This window comes from Podarcis cretensis (assembly GCF_951804945.1).
Source record: "Podarcis cretensis genome assembly, chromosome: 1".
NCBI classification, from domain to species: Eukaryota; Metazoa; Chordata; class Lepidosauria; order Squamata; family Lacertidae; genus Podarcis; species Podarcis cretensis.
Genome location: NC_137170.1, coordinates 41782918 through 41803321, shown reverse-complemented (window position 1 = coordinate 41803321; position 20404 = coordinate 41782918). Strand labels below are relative to the sequence as shown.

Below are 20404 nucleotides of genomic sequence, written 5' to 3'. Positions count from 1 at the left end.
GAACATTCAGCCTTAATTGTTTTAAAAACAGTGTAAAATGGTGAGCAACTTTGTTGGCAATGAGCTGTAACTGCTAACATTTACCAAAGAATTAATATATAGTCAATGAAAACTGCTGGGGTAAAAATTGTGATTTTCAGTGTTTTGAATTTTTTGGATAGAAAGTATTTTCTGCTGTATGGAGTATATTTGTCAGCTTATTGTTCAGATAAATATAGTCAAACAGCCCTTCCATACTGCAGACACAATGTAATGAAGCAATCCACCAAAAATATCGAAAAGGAGGGGGAAGGAGACAAAATAGCAATCTCCCCCCCCCCAAACATGCTGCTCCAAATTTATTTTATTTATTTTTTAAATTTGTTTACTACTCTGAAGATCAAAGGGCAGTTCACAACATAAAAATACAGAATGAGAACACAAAATACATAATAAAACAAAAACAAACCAATACCCCCCCAACCCCCCCCCACGTTTAAAAGACCATAGAATGGTCATTTAGCCAAAGGCCTGGTTATAGAGGAATGTTTTTGCCTGCTGCCTAAAGATATGTAATGAAGGCGTCCTAGGGAGAGAATTCTATAAATGGGGAGCCACCACAGGAAAGGCTCATTCTCGTGTTACCACTCTCTGGGCCTCTTACGGAAGGGGCACATGAAGGAGGACCTCTGGCCTTGGCCTTTAATGCCGTAATTCTTGGGACCAGGATACTTCAGGAATTGTGGCTTCCGGTATGAACCTGCCTAAGATTTGTGTTTGGTATCTGAGGCTATCCTTCCTGTCTCTTTGCTGATGGAATTATGGTTTGTGGCAGGAGGGGGCTTTTTAGTTGTGGCACCTAAACCGTAGAACAATCTTCCAAGGGAAGCTTGTCCGTCTGCTCCCTTCTTACCAATTTTATGGAGACTTTGTGTTGTTGTTGCTTGCACATGAATTATGCCTCTTCTTCTGCTATGTGTTTGTGTTTTTAGGGTTATGACTATATTTTTATTTGTCTTATGGTGTATTTACTTTGTTTTGTAAACCTCCTTGGGTGTGCTTGTCATAGGAAGGTGGAGGTGAAAGGCTAATAAGAGACTAATAAAAGCAAAGTTATAATTATAGTTGTACCACTCTTTAAACAACTGCCCACATTAACACACGATGGTGTTCATTATTAAATCTAAGCAGGTCTTGACCTGGTCAGTGACAGAATGGAAGACATCCTTAGAACTTTTCAATAGAAGGGCAGGCTAAAAGTGTACTCAGCGCCATTTAAAATGTATAACTAATGCTATTTCAGAAACTTCTTGGGGAGTACAAATGCTAATCAAATGCAGTTTTTGACGTAGTGGACTATGTAGTTTCTGACATAGTGGACTATGGATCTTGCCATAGAATAACTGCATTTCAAGGGGGAGAAAATCTGCTGCAAAGCATTATTTGGAGATGTAACAGTTCACTGTCTTTTTATGTTTCTGTTTTAATTTTATTTCTACATACTGCTAAAGCTTTTTAGTTGAATAGCAAGATATGTCTTATAGGGTTACCATATTTCAGAAAGTGAACATCTGGACAGAAAAGTTGTTGAGCTTTTTTTAACAAAATTGAAAGGAAATTGGACATTTTTGAGGGAAATCTGCAAAAACAACACTGCTGACATCGGTTACCATATGTCTGGATTTTCCTGGACATTTAGCCGGTTTCCGCCCTGACACTGCTTTTGGCTGCAGTATTCCAGGTATGTCTGGAAAATTCCGGACGTATGGCAACCCTATGTCTTATTAAACCTGCAGACCCTAAGCATGCTCAACTTGAAATTAAGTTATGTGGAAACCATCAGAGCATCTAAGTGAAGAAGGTTAGGATGGGTTGGGTCATATATATTGATTTCTGCTGTCCCTGAAATCTGAAGTGTGCCCATGTTTCTTGTTTCAGTACTAGTTATAACAGGGATGGAGAATGTGTGGCCTTCCAGATGCTCTTGAACTATCAGTTTCCATGATCCCTGACAATTGACCATTCTGACTAGGGCTAATGGGGCTTAAAGTCCAACAACATACTAGCTGTTTTTACAATATATTTGTAAATTACCTTGAAACACCTGTAAAAGTTGATTCATAAATTATTACACAAATAAACATCTGAGGGGGCCACAGACTCCCAATCTGCGACTTGTTAGGAAAGTGAGAAATGAGACTGGAATAAAAACAGAAGGCCCATAATTATGTGGCATGTCAGGGTAAACTAACCCACTGAAAGCATTTGAAGCTAGCACAAAATGTTAGAATGTAGAGTTATTTATTATTAGTATTATTGTTTGTTAAATTTGTATACAACCCTTCATCCGAAGATCCCAGGGTGGTTCAAAGCAGAAAATGTGAGAAAATAATATAGTGAACCAATTCAACTGTCAGTTTAAGAAGAATTTGGCCCGTGTGATAACCATTGCTAGCTATCCTCATGGTAGACGCATTAAAATTAATGGACTTAAGTGCATTGATTTCAGTGGGTCTACTCTGAGTATGAATTACACACACATACATATGTAGGAAACACGAATGCAGCCATATTGTTTATAGCATGTGAGTAAATGATTTCTGAAACTGAAAAAGCACTGAATATTGATAATGAGCAGCATTTCCAAGATAATTCTATTTTTATAATGCAATGTTATTTTATTTGCAAAGTAGCCATAACTAAACTATACCACATTTTAAAACGGGTTCCTAATGCAAAATGTGGTAATTCTAACAACACGCTTCTACCGCATTTAACATTCCCAGCATGGTGTGTGGTTTTACTGACAGGTATGCAAGCGGAAATTAGAGTGAAGAAATGAGAGTGAGTCTCATAAAGCTTAAAGTGTTCGACTTGTTAAGGCTAAGATAAACTGAACAAGCTTCAAGTGCATATTGAAACTGTGCGGAAGTTGACTTAAAAGAATACTGTTTGCTACTTGTGCTCTTCTAATGCTTTCGTTACTACAGCGTGTGTAGTTCCTTCATGAGAATGTATGAAAAATCCAAGATCTAGAATATAGCATAGATGTTGTTCTGTCTACTTTTGAGTAAAGAACTTATGAGCTGCTGGACAGTTTGGGGTATACCTAGCATATATCCAGCATTTGGGACCTGTAGTCAGTTTTTAACTCCCCAGATCTTTGTGGATTTAATGCAGACCATACCCAGTTGCTTCACTGAACACTGTAATAGGAGGTTTAGCTTTGAAGAAACCTTGGGTCTACTTTTAACACAGTGGCCTACATAACTGAAGGGCACCAATAGGAGCAATCCTGAATCAGCTATACTGGTGGCTGTTAGTATCTGGACCCAGTTAAAGGAGCTGGTTCTTACTTTCAAAGCCCTTCCTAAGCCTGGGGTCAGTGTATCTTTGAACATCTGCTTGTATGAGTCCACTTGCCTTTTAAAATAATCTTTGAGATCTCCAAGTACGGTAACTTCCCTTCCAAGAGGTAAAGTTGCCAAGAGAAGAGGGGGCAGGGCTTTCTCTGTAGTTCTCCTAACTCTGTGGAATGGCCCCTCCCCAAAAGTTCAACGCTCGCTGCTCTTCCTAGTTTCTTTGGGTTTTCATCATTTTGTGTGTGTGTGTTTTTGGAGCACTGATAGAACTCATAATTTGCTTAATTCTTTGAAGCAATTGTGTTAAGTGATGTTGTTACCCACGAAGAGTTATTATTGGAGTAATACCTGTTACATGAAAATGAGGGTAAACTTCATTGTTTTGCTGATTCTATTTAAGGGTTTTGTGATTTTTATGATGAATTATATTTTGGTGCTATATTATTTTTTGGTGTGCTGTTTTGCTTTAGTATGTATATATTCTCATAAAATGTTATATATAAACACATGCACAACTGTGCGCACACATGCATAATATAGATATATATTAATACAACTGTTTCCTCCTAGAACCATGTGCGGGTTGCTTTTCCATTTCTTTTCTTATACTTTCCTTAATTATTTATTTTTATGGAGTCACCTAGCGAACCCTGTCAGCAGAAATTGGCTTGGGGGTTCAGGAGAACCACCATAACTGTGGCGGTGGGGGGGGGGAGGGAGATTGTTTTGTCTGGTAAGCTGATATACTTGCGCAGGCAGACCATTCAACATCACATGATGCTAAATTCCTGTGGGTTCCTTAGAAAAATACAGGGGAAATACAAACATATTTCTAGTCCCCTTTAAATACCTTTAAAGCTAAAATGAACTGGAAACAACAAAGGAAGGGAAATCCATGTTTGGATTGCCTGGCTATAGAAAAAGAAACACAATTTAAAGCAGCTTCTGGGAACTTTGATTGTTATCGGAGCAGTGGTGCTGGCAGAGAAGGGTTGTCATCCTTCTTTCCATACAGTTTTCCTAACCTGCTCTCCCCCCCTTTGTTTTATCCTTACCACAATCCTGTGAGGTAGGTTAGGGTCAGAGAGACTGACTCAAAGTGACTCACTGAGTTTCATGGCTGATTGGGGTCTGCTCCAGTCAAAACCAGAGCTCTTAGAGATAGTTTTAAAGTAACAGAGAAGGATATCCCATATTATTACTATATTCATCTAAAGTATTGCTTCAAAAGTATATAATTCTGCTTTGTTGCCTTTTATTCACATCTAGCAACATTTTAAAAGATGTTAGAGCATGCATTTACCTTGTTTCAGGGGAATATATTGTGTATTAAACAAGCAAGGAGCTTATGTTTCTACTCAAACCAGCAAGTGTCTTAAGAATTGAATGAAATTGCAATACTGTATTTGGCCAAAAGCCACAGAACCGTAGGCGGTTATCAACACTTGCAATGTAAGCCTTGGCTTCAATGTAAGTACTAGGGAAAATAGTTCACACCAGTACGCCCTGCAGCAAAATGAGTGTTAATGTTTAGCAAGTACTTTCACTAGCATTAAAAAGTGTCATTTGTCGCTTTGTTTAGATAACTGATTCAGTCCTGTTCTTGGATTTACTTCCCTGTAAGCCTGAGTGGCAATTTAGTCTAACTGAAGATCTGTCTGTATATAATCTAAGATACTCTTTTGGGAACCAAGATAAACCCATCTTAAGTGCTTTGTTGGAGAGTAGGCCTTGCACTTGTTACTTTTCAGGTACTGTACCTCGGTTTAAGAACAGCCCTGTTTACGAACTATTCGGTATAAGAACTCTGCAAAACTGGAAGTACTGGTAGTTAGCGAACTTTACCTTGGTCTATGAATAGAAGCCAAATGATGGAAGGGCACCGGTGGCGGGAGGCCTCATTAGGGAAAGTGCGCCTCAGTTTAAGAACGGCTTTGGTTTAGGAATGGAATTCCGGAACGGATTAAGTTCATAAACTGAGGTACCACTGTAGTTTTAAGGAAGAATGCAAATTCACTTGAAGGGCTTCCAGATCCCTTGAATGTGCCTGAAGCCTGATGACACTTACCTGCTTGTAAAAAACACTATTCCTGCAATGCCACATTTCTTTAATCAAACTGTGGATGGGGAACCAAGAGAGTAAACTATCAGTAAGGTCCCAAAAATGAAGAACATAGATGGAACACCTTCCTTTTTCTGGTTTGGAATACTGTACCTTCCCTGCCCAATATTTGAGCTTCGACACAGAAAGGATGGGGGTTGGTGAATCACTAACCTACACCCATGAAATCCCCAGCTGGGTTCCAAGAGACTGTAGGTCCTCCACTTAAGTTCACTTCCCAGTCTTTTGAGCACCCAGTCCAGCTTTCTCCCAATTTTTCCCATTACATAGAACTGAAATGTCACACACATCTTGTGAAATTTCCTACAGAGAGAGATCTCTGGGAAGTTTCACAATGCCTAAACCAAGTTGGAAAAAGGCACCACCGCACTGTCAGCTGGTCCTTGACCAATATGGGGCCCGAGTCATCTTGCTACATGATGTAGCCTATTTTGTGTATTGCATTTTCACAGACTTGGCTTGGTTGGTTGTAATTATTCATTGATTGTAATTGTTGGTGGTAATTTTGTTTTATTGTATTCCAATATCTTGTAATGCTATATAAAAACTGGATATTTATATTTTGTTCATTTGTTTTTTAGTTATATTTTGAATCATTATAGGGTGACAGTGTGTTTTTGTTGTTTATTTTGCCATTTCTGTAGGTTTTATATCTCCTTGAGTACATTAATGTAAAAAGGTGCTCTTCTAATTAAAAGGAAAGGCAATGGAGCCCACAGTTAGGTGCAGAAGCCTGTATCCCAGTGTTCCTTCTGATGACCATACAGCCCCTTGCTTAGTAAGCTATCCCTGCCATAGAAGGGTCTATGAACAGGCCAAGCTGGAAGCTGGAAAATCTAGTACAGACTCTGTTGAACTTTTCCCCCATGTTCCTAATAACACTGAATTGCTCTTTCAGATTCAGAAGGAAACCTGCTTAAAAACTACCAACTGCTGAAGGTAACACTGAGCATGCACCGGCTTATTATCTCCTCCACTGAGATGCTGCGAAAACTTATTGATCTATATCCTTTTAAACATTTGCAACTATTTCATTAATTCCTAATAAAGAAGCTATGGTATCATTTGGGGAATGGGCATTCCTAACAGCAAATTCTTTAATGAACATGAAAGAAATCAGGTCCTTAGAATTTTCTTGGTCTTAGTTCCTATATACTATATTCATCACACCCACCACCCACCCCTCTGGAGCTTATTACTTAGATGTAACACAGTTTGGACTTTTAAAAAATCCACATGAAAAATTGCATTGCAATGTTTATTTTTAAGAGTAAAAGGTAAAGGTAAAGGTACCCCTGCCCGTACGGGCCAGTCTTGCCAAACTCTGGGGTTGGTGCGCCCATCTCACTCAAGAGGCCGGGGGCCAGCGCTGTCCGGAGACACTTCCGGGTCACGTGGCCAGCGTGACATCGCTGCTCTGGCCAGAGCCAGAGCCAGAGCCAGAGCCGCACACGGAAACGCCGTTTACCTTCCCGCTAGTAAGCGGTCCCTATTTATCTACTTGCACCCAGGGGTGCTTTCGAACTGCTAGGTTGGCAGGCGCTGGGACCGAACGATGGGAGCGCACCCCGCCGCAGGGATTCGAACCGCCGACCTTTCGATCAGCAAGCCCTAGGCGCTGAGGCTTTTACCCACAGCGCCACCTGCGTCCCCTGCATTTTTTATTTTTTTAAGAGTAATTTCTCTCAAAATACTGGGAGGACTGCACTGGAACACTTGGGAAGAGCAAAAGCTAGTAATTCCAATCAACACATTATTTTGGGAGGTGCATATGAGCTTGGTTTCATACTATAGTTTGCAAAGTTCCAGTATAAGGCACCTTCCTATGGCTACAAGAATATAATCACTGGAACCTTCTTGGTTGACAACCCTTGGGTATCACTGCTCACCTGTTAACTTCAAACTAACCAAATGAATATATAGCTAGCAAAATCAAAATTTGCAATTATAGACCATTTTAACTGAAGGATATGTAGAGGTACTAGCTGATTTTATCTACATATTGACCTGGTTTATGCATCACTTTAAACCATAGTTACATGAAACTGTGCTTTAACTATGAATGTACAGCATACTGATGAAATCATGGGTGCTTTGCTCCTCTCCTGTCGCCGCTGCATTGCCACAAATTAAGTTATTATCTGACTTAGCATTACATCCACAGCCAGGCTCATGGTTTGTTTCTCTCGAAACAAACCATAAACTGTATACAAAGGTTTGGTTTACAGTGATATGTGGATGAGGCCATTAGTATCTTTTATTCTTTTGCTAAAGTATTGGTTGCTCTGCTCTTTTTTTAAAAAAAACTGTTTACATTTTTATGTAACAAAATTTTATTATGACAATATTCTGTTATTATTTAAACAATTTAGCTGTAATATTAGTATTTTTAGATGGATTTTATGGACATCCTTCTTTTCTATAGGCTTTTGACATATTTTCCTTAGCAATTTATTACATATCTGGATGCTCTGGAAAATAATTCTTCTGTGCTTTGCTATAAAATATGTTACCTTGTAAGGTAAGAACACTTTTTTTAAAAACAGATGGTCTATTAAATGAAACTTGTGATGATTTTTCTCCTTTTTTGGTATTAATCAAGTGGTTTTTTTTTAAAGAAGGGAAGTATTTGTTAGGTCGTACCTTATGATTATTTTTAGGGCAATAAAAGCAGACATTTATTGTGCAGTTGTTTATTGGTTGTGACAGATCAAGGCATGATTGTTCATCTACTCAGGCAAACTGCAGCCTTAAGGTCCCAGGTGAATCTTGGCTTATTTTGGTCCTAAATATGGTCTGGGAAGAGAAAATAAATATTTATGTGCTGGTGGTGACATCTTTGGTGACAAGATGTCACCAAAGATGCAGCATTTACGAACTTAGAATTTGTAAAATGTTTTTACACCCTAATATCCATGGACAGATTTTCACTCTTGCAATATAGCTTTGCCAGTCTCCTACACTGAACTAAAATCCTGAGGGCTGAGGAACATTTGGGAATAACATTGTGGGGGTGGGGATTGCTGTGTTAGGAAGGGTGGGTGAAAATTAGCAACCCCCATTCTAAGGGCCCAATGAGATGTGATATTATTAGCAAACTAAGCAATTTTGGGGAGTGGGAGCTGTTCTAGGTCGGGAAAATAGTGAAGACAAAGGGTTAAAGCTCCCTCCCCAAAGCTCCCAAACTAGATTGTCGTCCCCCCTGTTATGTACTGAAGGTCTCACCCTGGGCCAGCAGGGGGATACTGTAGATAGTTTTCACTCAGGTCCACATATGCAAATAAGGGATTGAAAGTGACGTTCAGTGATTGGATAGTTACAGAAAGTGGTTACTATGCGTTGTAGTAGAGCTCTATATAAGCAGGCTGCCTGAACCCTTCAATTCAGTTCTGTTCTGGCCTGTGAATAAACAGGAGCTGTTTGAAGAATCGCTGTGTCATCTGATATGTTCACCCACAACTTAACACCCCCCCTTAAGTTTTAAGATTATGAGTTCTGTGAAGATCATGCAATCCATTCTCCGGCACTGAACCAAACGTTGGATATTGATAATGAGGCACAAGAAGTAATGGGAATGGTCGCCAAAATAAAAAAAATCAATGGAAAGCTTCAACCCTTAGATTGACAAAGTATAAATGTGGGTCATGATGGTAGAAATTAAATGGCCTAGGTACAGTAAATCATTGTGCCTTAGAAAATCAAGTTGAGAAACCAACATAAAGCCAGGCAGAAACAGTAGCCACAGCACTTTCAAATTCAACATTATATGTAGGTGGGAAATTGCCCAGGAAATCCTGCACAGTCATATATTTAATTTCAAAAAGGTATATTTCTCAAAAGTGACATAATTTCTTAGAATCAAATAGAAATCTTATCCAACGAATAAAGAGGAAGGGATGATTGTGAGGAGTACAGCCCCCAGCAAGCCAAATGTAAGCCAGAAGTCGAGAAGGAGACTGAAGATCAAATTTGCTAAACGTATTAAATATATTTTAAATATAGCAGAAAGCGGAAGATGGTTCGTTAGGTGATAAAGCGGATAAAGCTAATGGTTATTGGGTTTGTGTCTACTAATGGCGTACAAAGTTATAAATACAACATAATTTTATTGTTGTTGTCAACAGGTATTGGATAAGAGAATTCTGGGTCATGTTCAAAACAGATTCCAATCTTACAAACGCCATGGAGGAATTTCAAGAATTGGTGAGAGTTAATGGTGAGGAGTTGCACTGTCGCCTAATTGACACATCTCAAATGTGAGTGTCAAGGTCTTAATATATTGGAAGAAATACACACACATACACAAGAAAGCTATTGCTGCTAAACTTCCAGGAAAAATAATGTGTACTATCCAGTTATGAATAGGAATGTTTCCTTCTTCTGTTTAACTCCTCAGGAACAGTTTCCATGTACAGTATGTGGCATAGTTACTGCCTGAATCACGAATATATAGAATCATAGTATCTTAGAGTTGGAAGGGACTCCAAGGGTCATCTAGATAAAACCCCCTGCAATGCAGGGATCTCAGCTGAAGCACCCATGGCAGACGGCCATACAAAATCTGCTTAAAAACCTCCAAGGAAGGAGAACCTCTAATGTTCTCTCTGGCATTTTTGTGAGTCCTTTTAGTATGAACAGGAAGAACTTGGCATCTAGTCTTCTTCTTTTTTTAAAATAAAATTTATTGTTTTACATTTTTTGTAAGTTGCAGTTTTTACTTGGGTTTTGTATTTGTGTGTGCACCTTGGCCAAAAGGCAGCTTAGGAATAAACTTCAACAGTAATATTGACCGGGTATAAATTGCCATAGACAGGGACTCATTTCACACAAATGGTGTCCTGTTGCAGTTGTGATTCAAACATGACCACACTGTAGATTGCACATACAAGTTGGGCTGTTTAGCTAGCACAAATGGGGCTTTTTCCTGCATGCCCCACATTTCTTGGGGGAGGTGGATTCTGCTAAAAAAATGGCCTTGCCCCCCCCAAGCAGTATCTTTTATTTGCAGAAGAATTCGCCTTATAGAAAGATAACTTCAAGCAGTAGTCACATATCTGTCTGGCTCCTGTCCTTGTTGTGTCTTTGCCTGATTTACTTCTGGGTATTTTATCTGGTTTACTATAAATACTGGAGAGAAATGCTCTTATCTGAAGTTCACTTCCTGCAGTTTTCTCCTTGAAAGAAAGACATATTGCATGTGATATTACTTTCTGCTAATTCGGTTAAGCAGTGACACCTGATTAAGCAGAAGGATATTGAAATTAGTTCATCTCTTGGCTGTGAAAATTATAATAGATTTGTTGCGTACTCGTATCCATTTGAATTCATGTCTTCACTGAGGACGCAAATTGCAGTTTGTTCTTTTAGTTATAATTGGAGCAGAATGCAACTATGGGCAGCCAGTTCTAAAAAAACCATGTATCACTGGTCCTGAAAACACTGCTAGGCCCAATTCATGGTGTTAGTACTAGCATATAAAGCCCTAAATGGCTTAGGACCCAAGTACCTAAAAGAACCTCATCCACCTCAGACCTTATGATTGACAGGTGATGGCTTGTTGGTGCTGCCGCCCCAGGGACTGACCCATCATGGCCTTTTCAGTGGTTTCACCCTGTTTCTTGAGTGCCCTCATTCATGAGGTGGCTCTGTCTCCTTCATTATTAGCTTTCAGGAGGAATTTAAGAACATTTCTATTTACTCAATTTGATGGTTGAAGTACACTGTTCCTGGAAACCCTGAAATCGCTGGTTGGGAGAAAGTTTTAAACTGTTTTTATAACAGTATTTAGACATCTGAGGGCAGCCTCGTGTAGGGCAGTTTTTAATGTTTGATGTTTTGTTATGTTTTTATATCTGTTGGAAGCCAGTCAGAGTGGCTGGGACAACCCAGTCAGATGGATGAGGCATAAATAATAAAATTATTATCATGATTATTATGTTTTTTTTAACTATTATTGTCAGTATGATTATTATTGTGTGGTTTTTGCCATGTTCTCCTTTGAGAGGGATATAAATTGAATGAATGTGTGATTTTGTTTGGAAAGGAATATGCTAGTAAATTCTGCTGCAGACGATAAATTACCCCTTTTGGTTTTCCTTTCTCTTTCTTTTTAAAGAAATGCCCGAGAGTGGTCCAGAAAGATCACGCAGCGGATAAAATCTAACAGCAGTAAGAAACGGAAAGTGTCACTACTCTTTGATCACTTGGAACCAGAGGAGTTGTCAGACCACCTCACTTACCTTGAATTCAAATCCTTCCGACGGATATCAGTGAGCAAATGGATTTTCATAAGTTGATAACTCAAATGGTTATTTTTTAACAGAGAGTATGTGTAGTTCAGGGGTAGGAAACCTTCAGCCTTCTGGTCAAATACAAATCCCCCAGGACTCTCCCTAGGTCCTGTCAGTCACTGGTTGTGCTCTTTGCCCTCCTTGAGTACTGAAATGCAGCCTTGAATGGTGATAATTCTTCTCACTTGCTTGGATGTGCAAACCTCTGGCATTAGTATGGCTGGAATGCAAAAATAAGCGTCACATCCATTCCCCATCCATTTTTGCCTCTGGCATGTAGCTGTTTGGGAGGCCCATAAGCTGATAAAGTCCCCCAGCTCCTGGTTTAGATGGTTTGGTTTTAAAATAGTCTAGTCTAGTAGGCTTTGGGGACATTTCCTTCCCAGTGGATAGAAAGGTACAAAAGGCAAATATCTTAAATACTGTTAATGGGTCATAATGGATTGCGTCCAATGGTGGCATTTGACTAGCAGATGTTGTTTATGTTCATATAAGCCAAGTTATTCAGTTTTTGCCAAGCTGCTTACCTACGGTACTATAATCCTTTGCACCATATTTCATCCTGTTATGTAAGGTCCCCCCAATCTTCAGATTCAGTTTTTCATCAGGTTTAAGAGCAGCTGCAGTGAACTTGACTTGCGGAAGTGCTTTTCACTAGTGCAAAGCCACTACTGAATGCAACCCATTAAACCTGGCAGTCCTATTCTGTTGGGCTAAAATTGTGCATGATTTGTTTTGCATCAGGAACAGGTTGTTTATAAATATCAGTTCTTTATTCTCTTCACCTTTTTGCTTGAAAATGCATAACCATATTGCTCCAAAGCTGTGGAATGTGTCCCCCCTCAAAAAAACCCCTAACATACTCCTCCTGTCTCCTGAATAACATTGCTCAGATTCTCAGATGTAAGTTTAGCAGTTAGGGGAATAAACTGTAAAAGCTCTCACTTAGTCATGTGTCAGTACTTTTTATTTTAAGCTCTAGGTTCATGACTCCTCTCATGTGCTAAGTTAAAATCTAACAGCCTTGAAAGCTGGAGTCACGTCTCTGTGTATCCCTGACACACAGACACACACACACTTATATAATGCTTAACATTTTGCCATTAAACTGTTAATGATTATTGGTTACAAGAAGCATAGGGATAATGTATTTCCTGGTTGTATAATAGAAGTTTTCCCTTTAGTAGTCTGAGAACAAATTGATAAGCTTCTACAGAAAGGAATTACTTTCACTTGTTTTCCAGAACAATATCTTGGTGTGGTTTTAATTAATTAAAATTAATTAATCAATTAAACAAATTAAATAATAATAGGAACAACTCTCATCCTCTGTGTACATATTTGACTGTAATCCAAACCCAGTGATGGTTATATGCGAGCATATTAATATAGGATCGGTGAAAAATTAAGTAGGATGGTCATTATTTCGGGTTAGTGAATCCATAACACCTTTTTGTCAGGTTCTGTCTGTCAGTGGTTCAGACTCCACCCACAGCTCCTGACAGATTTACCTGTGAGGGAATGTGACTGAAAAAAGGTTGCCCACCCCTGGCATACAGTTTGCTCCATGTACTGCTTAGAAATAATGTATGGAGCAGCTTGCCGTGTGGGTAACTTTGCTCATATGGAGAATTTCTAAGCAGCTATTAAAAATGTCCAGTTTGGGGATGGAGATGCTCAAAAGTAAGCAGGACACCTACACATTAGGTATCACATAGCCTTTAAAGACTTTAGAGCAGGGGTGTCCAAACTTTTTCCAAAGAGGGCAACAGGAGCCGGATTAAATGGACCGGCGGGCTGAATTAGGCTCCCACAACGGATTTTGGACATGCCTGCTTTAGAGGTCTCTCTCACTGCAAAAACAGGGGGTGTAAGGAATACAGTAATAAAAGCAGAATTAATGTTAATTTTGCTCCACCAACCTTCTTTTCGTTTAAGCTTCCAGATTATCAGAACTACATCATGAATGGCTGTGTGAAGGACAATCCAACCATGGAACGCTCAATTGCTCTTTGTAACGGTATCTCCCAGTGGGTGCAGCTCATGGTACTCAATAGGCCGACACCGCAGCTTCGAGCTGAAGTATTCATCAAATTCATTCATGTGGCCCAGGTCAGCTGTAAATTGTTTTGAGTTTTTTGAAGTAATTTCCCCCCCTGCACCTATTTAGAATAATTTGGGAAGGGCGAAATATATAAATGTGGGCCAGATTGTGGATACTGACATTGAATTAAATTGTGTTAAATGGAGTTAAATCTCACTGAGGTCAGGTCTCTCTCTGTTCTATCATGTCAGTTGAGAAGTATCAAAATCAAAAACTGAATACTGACTGTTCCAATTTTTTTTACACAGAAACTTCATCAGTTGCAGAATTTTAATACATTAATGGCTGTGATAGGTGGCCTTTGCCACAGTTCCATCTCTAGACTTAAAGAAACAAGTTCTCACGTTCCTCATGATATTCATAAGGTTTGTTGAACTCTTCCCTCTGTTCCGTGTCTTTATTTTGCAATATTTGTATACTGCTTTTCAGCCATAAGAATTGTAAAAGTGATTCACAATAATGAAATCAGATTTGAAAACAGACCATATTCCTCTCACAATTATGGGTCCCTCTCACAATAAATATACTCATTTATTATTTATGCCACCAAAATGGAAATATTGCTCAATTAATAGAGTTTGTTGAGTTTTTGCCACTGTAGCTAAAGCCTGATTTATAAAAAGAGAAGTTGTCTATCATGTGCTGTAAGACTGCACAACACTCATGTTGGTGGCCTTATTCAGATGTAACACTAAACCATAGTTGAGCATCATGAGAAAAAATTTCAGCAACCCTCAGACTTGTGAGTTCCCCTCCCTTCTCCTCCAGTGGGATTGCAAGGAGGAGTTTGGAATCCTTCACTTCTGTTTTTAGATTAAGCATAGTTTACTGTGTTTCTGAACATGGACAGTGGCGAGTTGAAACAAGCAAGTTTCAGTTCAACTCACGGTATTTAAGATTAACCACAGCTTAGGATTGAGGGACCCAGGTGGTGCTGTGGGTTAAACCACAGAGCCTAGGACTTGCCGATCAGAAGGTCGGCGGTTCTAATCCCTGCGACGGGGTGAGCTCCCATTGCTTGGTCCCTGCTCCTGCCAACCTAGCAGTTCGAAAGCGCATCAATGTGCAAGTAGATAAATAGGTACTGCTTCAGCGGGAAGGTAAACGGCGTTTCCGTGCGCTGCTCTGGTTTGCCAGAAGCGGCTTAGTCATGCTGGCCACATGACCCGGAAGCTGTACGCTGGCTCCCTCGGCCAATAAAGCGAGATGAGCGCCACAGCCCCAGAGTCGGTTACGGCTGGACCTAATGGTCAGGGGTCCCTTTACCTTTACAGTTAGGATTAGGATGCTATGCTAAACTGCAATTAATCTAAAAAAGATGTATAAGATTCTAATGTCATCCACTGTCATCCACACTAGAGAAAGGAAGGGGTTCTAAGCCATGGCTTGAAATTCAGCCAGTATATTTACACTGAATTTAACAGCAAGTATGTGAAATTCATCTGCTGGTGATGTGGTTCTAAAGTGGCCCTAATGGTGAGCGCAGTGAATTAGTGCTTTTCTTTGTTTTTCTTTAGGTGTTTAATGAAATGACAGAACTGCTATCATCTTGTAGGAACTATGATAATTATCGACGTGCTTACAGCGAGTGCAGTAACTTTAAGATCCCTATCCTTGGAGTACATCTAAAAGACTTGATCTCCCTTTATGAGGCCATGCCAGATTACTTGGAAGACAAAAAAGTTAATATACATAAATTGTATTCTTTGTATAATCATGTCAATGAACTGATACAGCTGCAAGAGATAGGCCCTCCCCTGGAAGCTAACAAGGATCTTGTTCATCTCCTCACAGTAAGTCTCCGTCTTTACAGATCATATTTTAAATGTCTTTTATTTTCCCCCATCCTGTGGAATTATTTAAATGTCAGAAAGCTTAGACTGTTAAACCAGGCCAAGCAATTTTAAGGTAGGCAGGGTATTTGTTCCCTATAGGTCTTTGCTCATGATGTTGTTGTTGTAGACCAGTATGATGTTGTTGGCATCTGTCTGTCTCGGGATACAATGGCGGAATGTGCTCTTGGGAGTGAAGTCATACTGTTGGAAGGTTACAGTGTCTGCGGTGGCTGTAGAGACTGATACGGGAGACATGTTTTGCTGCAGCTGGGTGCAACAAAATGCTGCAGATGCACCATGGTATTTCTTCTCCCTGTGCCATTCTCCCAGTGGTCATTTCTCCTCTGGATACATGACCTGACTGTCTGTCTCCAGCCACTGCGGTCATCTGCAAGGGGCTTACATGGCAAGGTTAATGTTGCTAGCCTTCGTGTCACAGATGCAGACATCTTTGTAATGCCCAGTTGGTCTGGTGCCTGAAGACGGCTCCTTGGAGATTATGCCACCTTCACTTCTGTGGACATGACAAAGCTTGCGTAGACATCACTGAGACAGGAGTGTGAATGTGCTGAGAATGTTGGCTTGGGAGAGCACATCTTTGAGACCCTGTCCTGTCGTGTGATACCCAAAAGTTTCCTGACACAGTGCATTGTAGGTCTTTGCTCAGCAATACAATGACATATCAATAGGGAGATAGACCTTGTGATTTTTGGAAAACCACTAAGAGTGTGCCTACTTGCTTTCCTGAGGGCTGGTGAGTCCCATGAGATCATTCACTAACATAATGCTGCTAATTTATGGTGCTTCATTATGGCCCTTTCAGATACTGTACTGTCATGGTTCAGTTGCGATGCGAAACCACATCACTTATCTAGGGTGTCCTACAGCTATAAGAAGTTCTAGAATAGCTGCACAGTTGCCTTCTTAGTTTGCCAGATTCCATGTAACTTTCCATGCCAGTGGCCTACTTCTGAGAGTGGAGGGTGAATGGTAGGTGTCGCATGGGTACATACCACACACTGCAGCTCACCTGTGTGCGAGTGAATATATCAGCATGGTTTCATGGAGCTCTAAACGCATGGAAACCTTTTTTGGAAGTATCTGCTCTGCAACACTAAGATTAGAATTGGCTCTAAGAACTGAAGCTGTAAGATGCTTCACCCCACATGCCACTGCTATCACAAGTTGTTCTCTCATGGACTTTGGTCCACAAAACATTTGCTTCCCATTACATTTTAGCAAAATAACTTGACACATCCAAAAAGGACAGATCTGTGATCTTTCACAATATAAGTGTAAAGGCACCTTGAGTGAAAGCTGCCAACTTGAAGTATAAAAATTACTTCTGTATTGTTGGAAATGGGATTTTAAATTCCATTGTTGATCCTTTTTCTTTTAAAAGGTACTTCTAATACTTTCTGTTAAAAAAAAATCAAAATCAAAACAATAGGTTTTTTTAAAACAACAACAACACAACACCATAAGCTTATACCATTTCAGTATGCATTATAAAATGCTTCAGTTACACTTCTTTTAAAAAGACAAGCTCTTGCCAGAGAAGCTGCAGCAACTTAGAGAGTAAACTGTTTCTGTGTTTGTTTTCAGCTGTCCCTTGATCTTTACTACACGGAAGATGAAATCTATGAACTTTCATATGCACGAGAGCCAAAAAGTCACCGGGCTGCAGTAAGAATCCTAGTAATTCAATTGTAGTTTCCATGCATTAAACCTGCATGTTGGTACTTAACAGTGATATTTTTACTAGATTAGTTTGGGTTTATATCCTGCTTTTCTGCAAAGAAATTGTGCTTTTAATTACTTGGAGTCCCTTAACGTGCAGCAATAGCTTTTCTGCTCTGTTATATTTCCATGAATAATGCCATAGCAAACCACTCTGTAACCTATTCCATTTATACATTTCAGTAAGAACAAGATCCTTAATTCAAACGAGCAAAATAACAATATTTGTTGCCCAGATGCATCAAAATCATTTTGGAGCACATTATATCAGAAAATTCTAAAGAAGTTCAGCACTAGCAAGGAAAAAAAAAGAATATTTACTGCTTTGAAAATCTAACCTAGCAACCAGTATACCAGAGCAGAGATAAATACCAAAAGGCCACAAATTAGCTGGATGGTAGAACCCTCAAACCAGTATTTCACCACAAGCCAGGCAGGAGGTCAAAAGGGAGCCAAACCAAGCCCTCTCAAAGCCAGGGATAGTGACAAGAGCATATATTGTGACTATCATTCCCCAGGACACCTCAAGCCTAATCTGGCCTCTCACTACAGGCCAGAAAACCATCTGGGGAGAGTAGGGAGGAGAAGACGAGAGGGCCTGGCTACTCTCCAATTCCCTTTTGAGTTGCTCTCTTTGGAGTCAGTCCAGTAGCTGCTGAAGCAACCCAGTATCTCAGTTCTTCATGGGTGGGACTTCCAAACTCAGGGCACTGATGGGCTTTTGGCTCTGCTCTGCTCTGCTGTCACCCCATGAGTGATTAACGGACTGGAGGAGGCTCCAGATGACAGCCACCTTCCTTCAAACCTTCCAACGCTGCTGTATTGCAATGCACACCAGGATATAGCTAAGCAATGGAACTTGAGACTTTTAACCTCAGGGCTGTGGGTTCGAGCCCCACATTAGGCAAATGATTTCTGCATCACAGGGGGTTGGACTAGATGACCCTCGTCGTCCCTTCCAACTCTACAATTCTGTGTTCTATGTGACAGCATCTGAATGTGAATATTTCGAATGCAGGGAAATTGCAACTTGCCAACTATAATTTGGTATCTTCCATCCTTGTCAGAATGATATAATCAGAGTGAGGTTAATAGCATATAGACTGTGGAATTCTCTCCCCTCAGAGTGCACATGGCTTCTATGCTATGGAGGCTTCTGAAGCAATTTTTCTTAAAAAAAATTTCTAGAGAGTTACATAGCCAAGTATAGTTCACGTTACTCTCTGTTTTAATTGACCGCTTAAGAACTGTTACTGCCTTTTCCGGTTTCAGTTATTTTTATATAATCAGTCATTGTGCTTTTATGATTGTGTGAGCTGCCTTGGGTGAGCTCTGCTCCGAAAGGTGGGATTATAAATAAATACAACTAGGATGCACCAAGTTAGTTGTGTCTCTCTGGTTTACTTACATTTTCAATATACATGCAATGCTTAATTTTTTTTTGTAAGGATATTTTAAAACATCTAGGAATAACTGCTCTCAACAGATGGATTTATTTTTCTTTCAATAACATGAAAATGAAGTTTGAATGTAGATGTATATAATTCTTATTTTAGCCTTTGACGCCTTCTAAACCGCCAGTAGTAGCAGACTGGGCCTCTGGTGTAGCCCCAAAACCTGACCCAAAGATCATTAGCAAACACGTTCAGAGAATGGTAGATGTAAGTATGCGAATTGTTTATCATGCTTGTTTTATATTAACATCTTGCAGGCCTGATTTGGCTCATGGTACATTCATGGTACATTCACCATGGGAGTAAATATCCCTGTTGCAAGTTTCCCACTCATTTCTGATTTCCCATTCTCCTTGCAGCATTAACTGGGACTGTCATGCAGTAGGTTTCTCTGCTCTCAGCTTCCAAAAGCATGGAGCAAAAAGAGTGAAACAGGCTTTCTGATGGTGTCCTCAGTTCATACTGTGAGTGCTGTGGATATAAACAGCTGGAGGTGGGAAACACAACATGGGGCTGCTGATCTCAGTGGTGACCATAATGTGTAGCCCAGGTATAAGAATCTCAGTACTGTCACTTATGCTTTAGAGAGATAACCTAGATTTCTCTCTAGATATAGGACCCCCACTGCAGCATATAACTTGCAATTTACTGTGCCCAAGGAGGGGAGAAAACTGTGAGATAGGGGGAAATGTAAGAGAATTTACGAGATGTTCAAAGAGTGAAGGAGGAGAATGAGAGAAAAGCAGATAGGTAGCCATACCGTGTGCTTTGTCAAGTTGTGTAAGCTAAATGAAGTCTTAGAGTAAGGTGTGTACTTGACAAAGCTGCCATATGTATGCAGCATATGTACTTATGCGCAGAGACCATAGTCAGAGCAGCTTGCAGAAGTACCTTACTCCAATATACCTAAATGCTAGTCAAGAATCTGCCTCATAAAACACTGCACAAGTTTTTCCTGCATGCACATAGATATGCCCACAAGCTGTTGCCATTGTTGCACTATATAACGCCTGTACTAAAATGCATTTAATTTTGAAATTAAATTACCATAGAACATTGTAGTATTTGTTCATATAACATTAACTTGTAGCAAGTGCTTTAAAAAGCCAAACTGAAGTGATTTTTAGTTGGTTCAATTTAATTTCCCCCCTTTTGTTCTGTTCAGTCTGTTTTCAAAAATTACGACCATGATCTGGATGGGTACATTTCTCAGGAAGAATTTGAGAAGATTGCAGCAAGCTTTCCTTTCTCATTTTGTGTAATGGACAAGGACAGGTGTGTACATCCAAACAATATTTATGCTTTTGCTCTTCCATTTTTTAATTGCTGTAATAGGTTAATTTGCACCCACGTGCTTCCCATTCAGATGAATGGACTGAAGAATTGTGGGTAGCTGGGCTACATTCTGGAAGTGGGCGGTGTGTGTGTGTGTGTGTGTCTCATGACCACTAGCTTGAGCTTCCCTCCAATTGGTAGATCGCCCATTTGTGCGATTATTTTCAGAACAACAGTTACAAG

The 20404-nt window shown here is 39.9% G+C and overlaps 1 protein-coding gene across 2 annotated transcripts in view; it reads left to right on the top strand.

Annotated features, from left to right (window-relative positions):
* RASGRP1 (RAS guanyl releasing protein 1) overlaps positions 1-20404 on the top strand; it is a 43704-nt gene that overhangs the window by 15528 nt on the left and 7772 nt on the right. For both annotated transcript variants that reach the window (XR_013841593.1, XM_079986887.1), the window contains exons 3-12: positions 6362-6472; positions 7927-7984; positions 9588-9719; positions 11579-11732; positions 13692-13865; positions 14106-14222; positions 15375-15650; positions 17298-17378; positions 18989-19093; positions 20052-20161. Coding sequence is in view for 1 of the 2 variants with exons in the window: in XM_079986887.1 (XP_079843013.1) it covers positions 6362-6472; positions 7927-7984; positions 9588-9719; positions 11579-11732; positions 13692-13865; positions 14106-14222; positions 15375-15650; positions 17298-17378; positions 18989-19093; positions 20052-20161 (1318 nt within the window). In the remaining variant the exon portion in view is untranslated. The remainder of the gene's footprint in view (positions 1-6361; positions 6473-7926; positions 7985-9587; positions 9720-11578; positions 11733-13691; positions 13866-14105; positions 14223-15374; positions 15651-17297; positions 17379-18988; positions 19094-20051; positions 20162-20404) is intronic.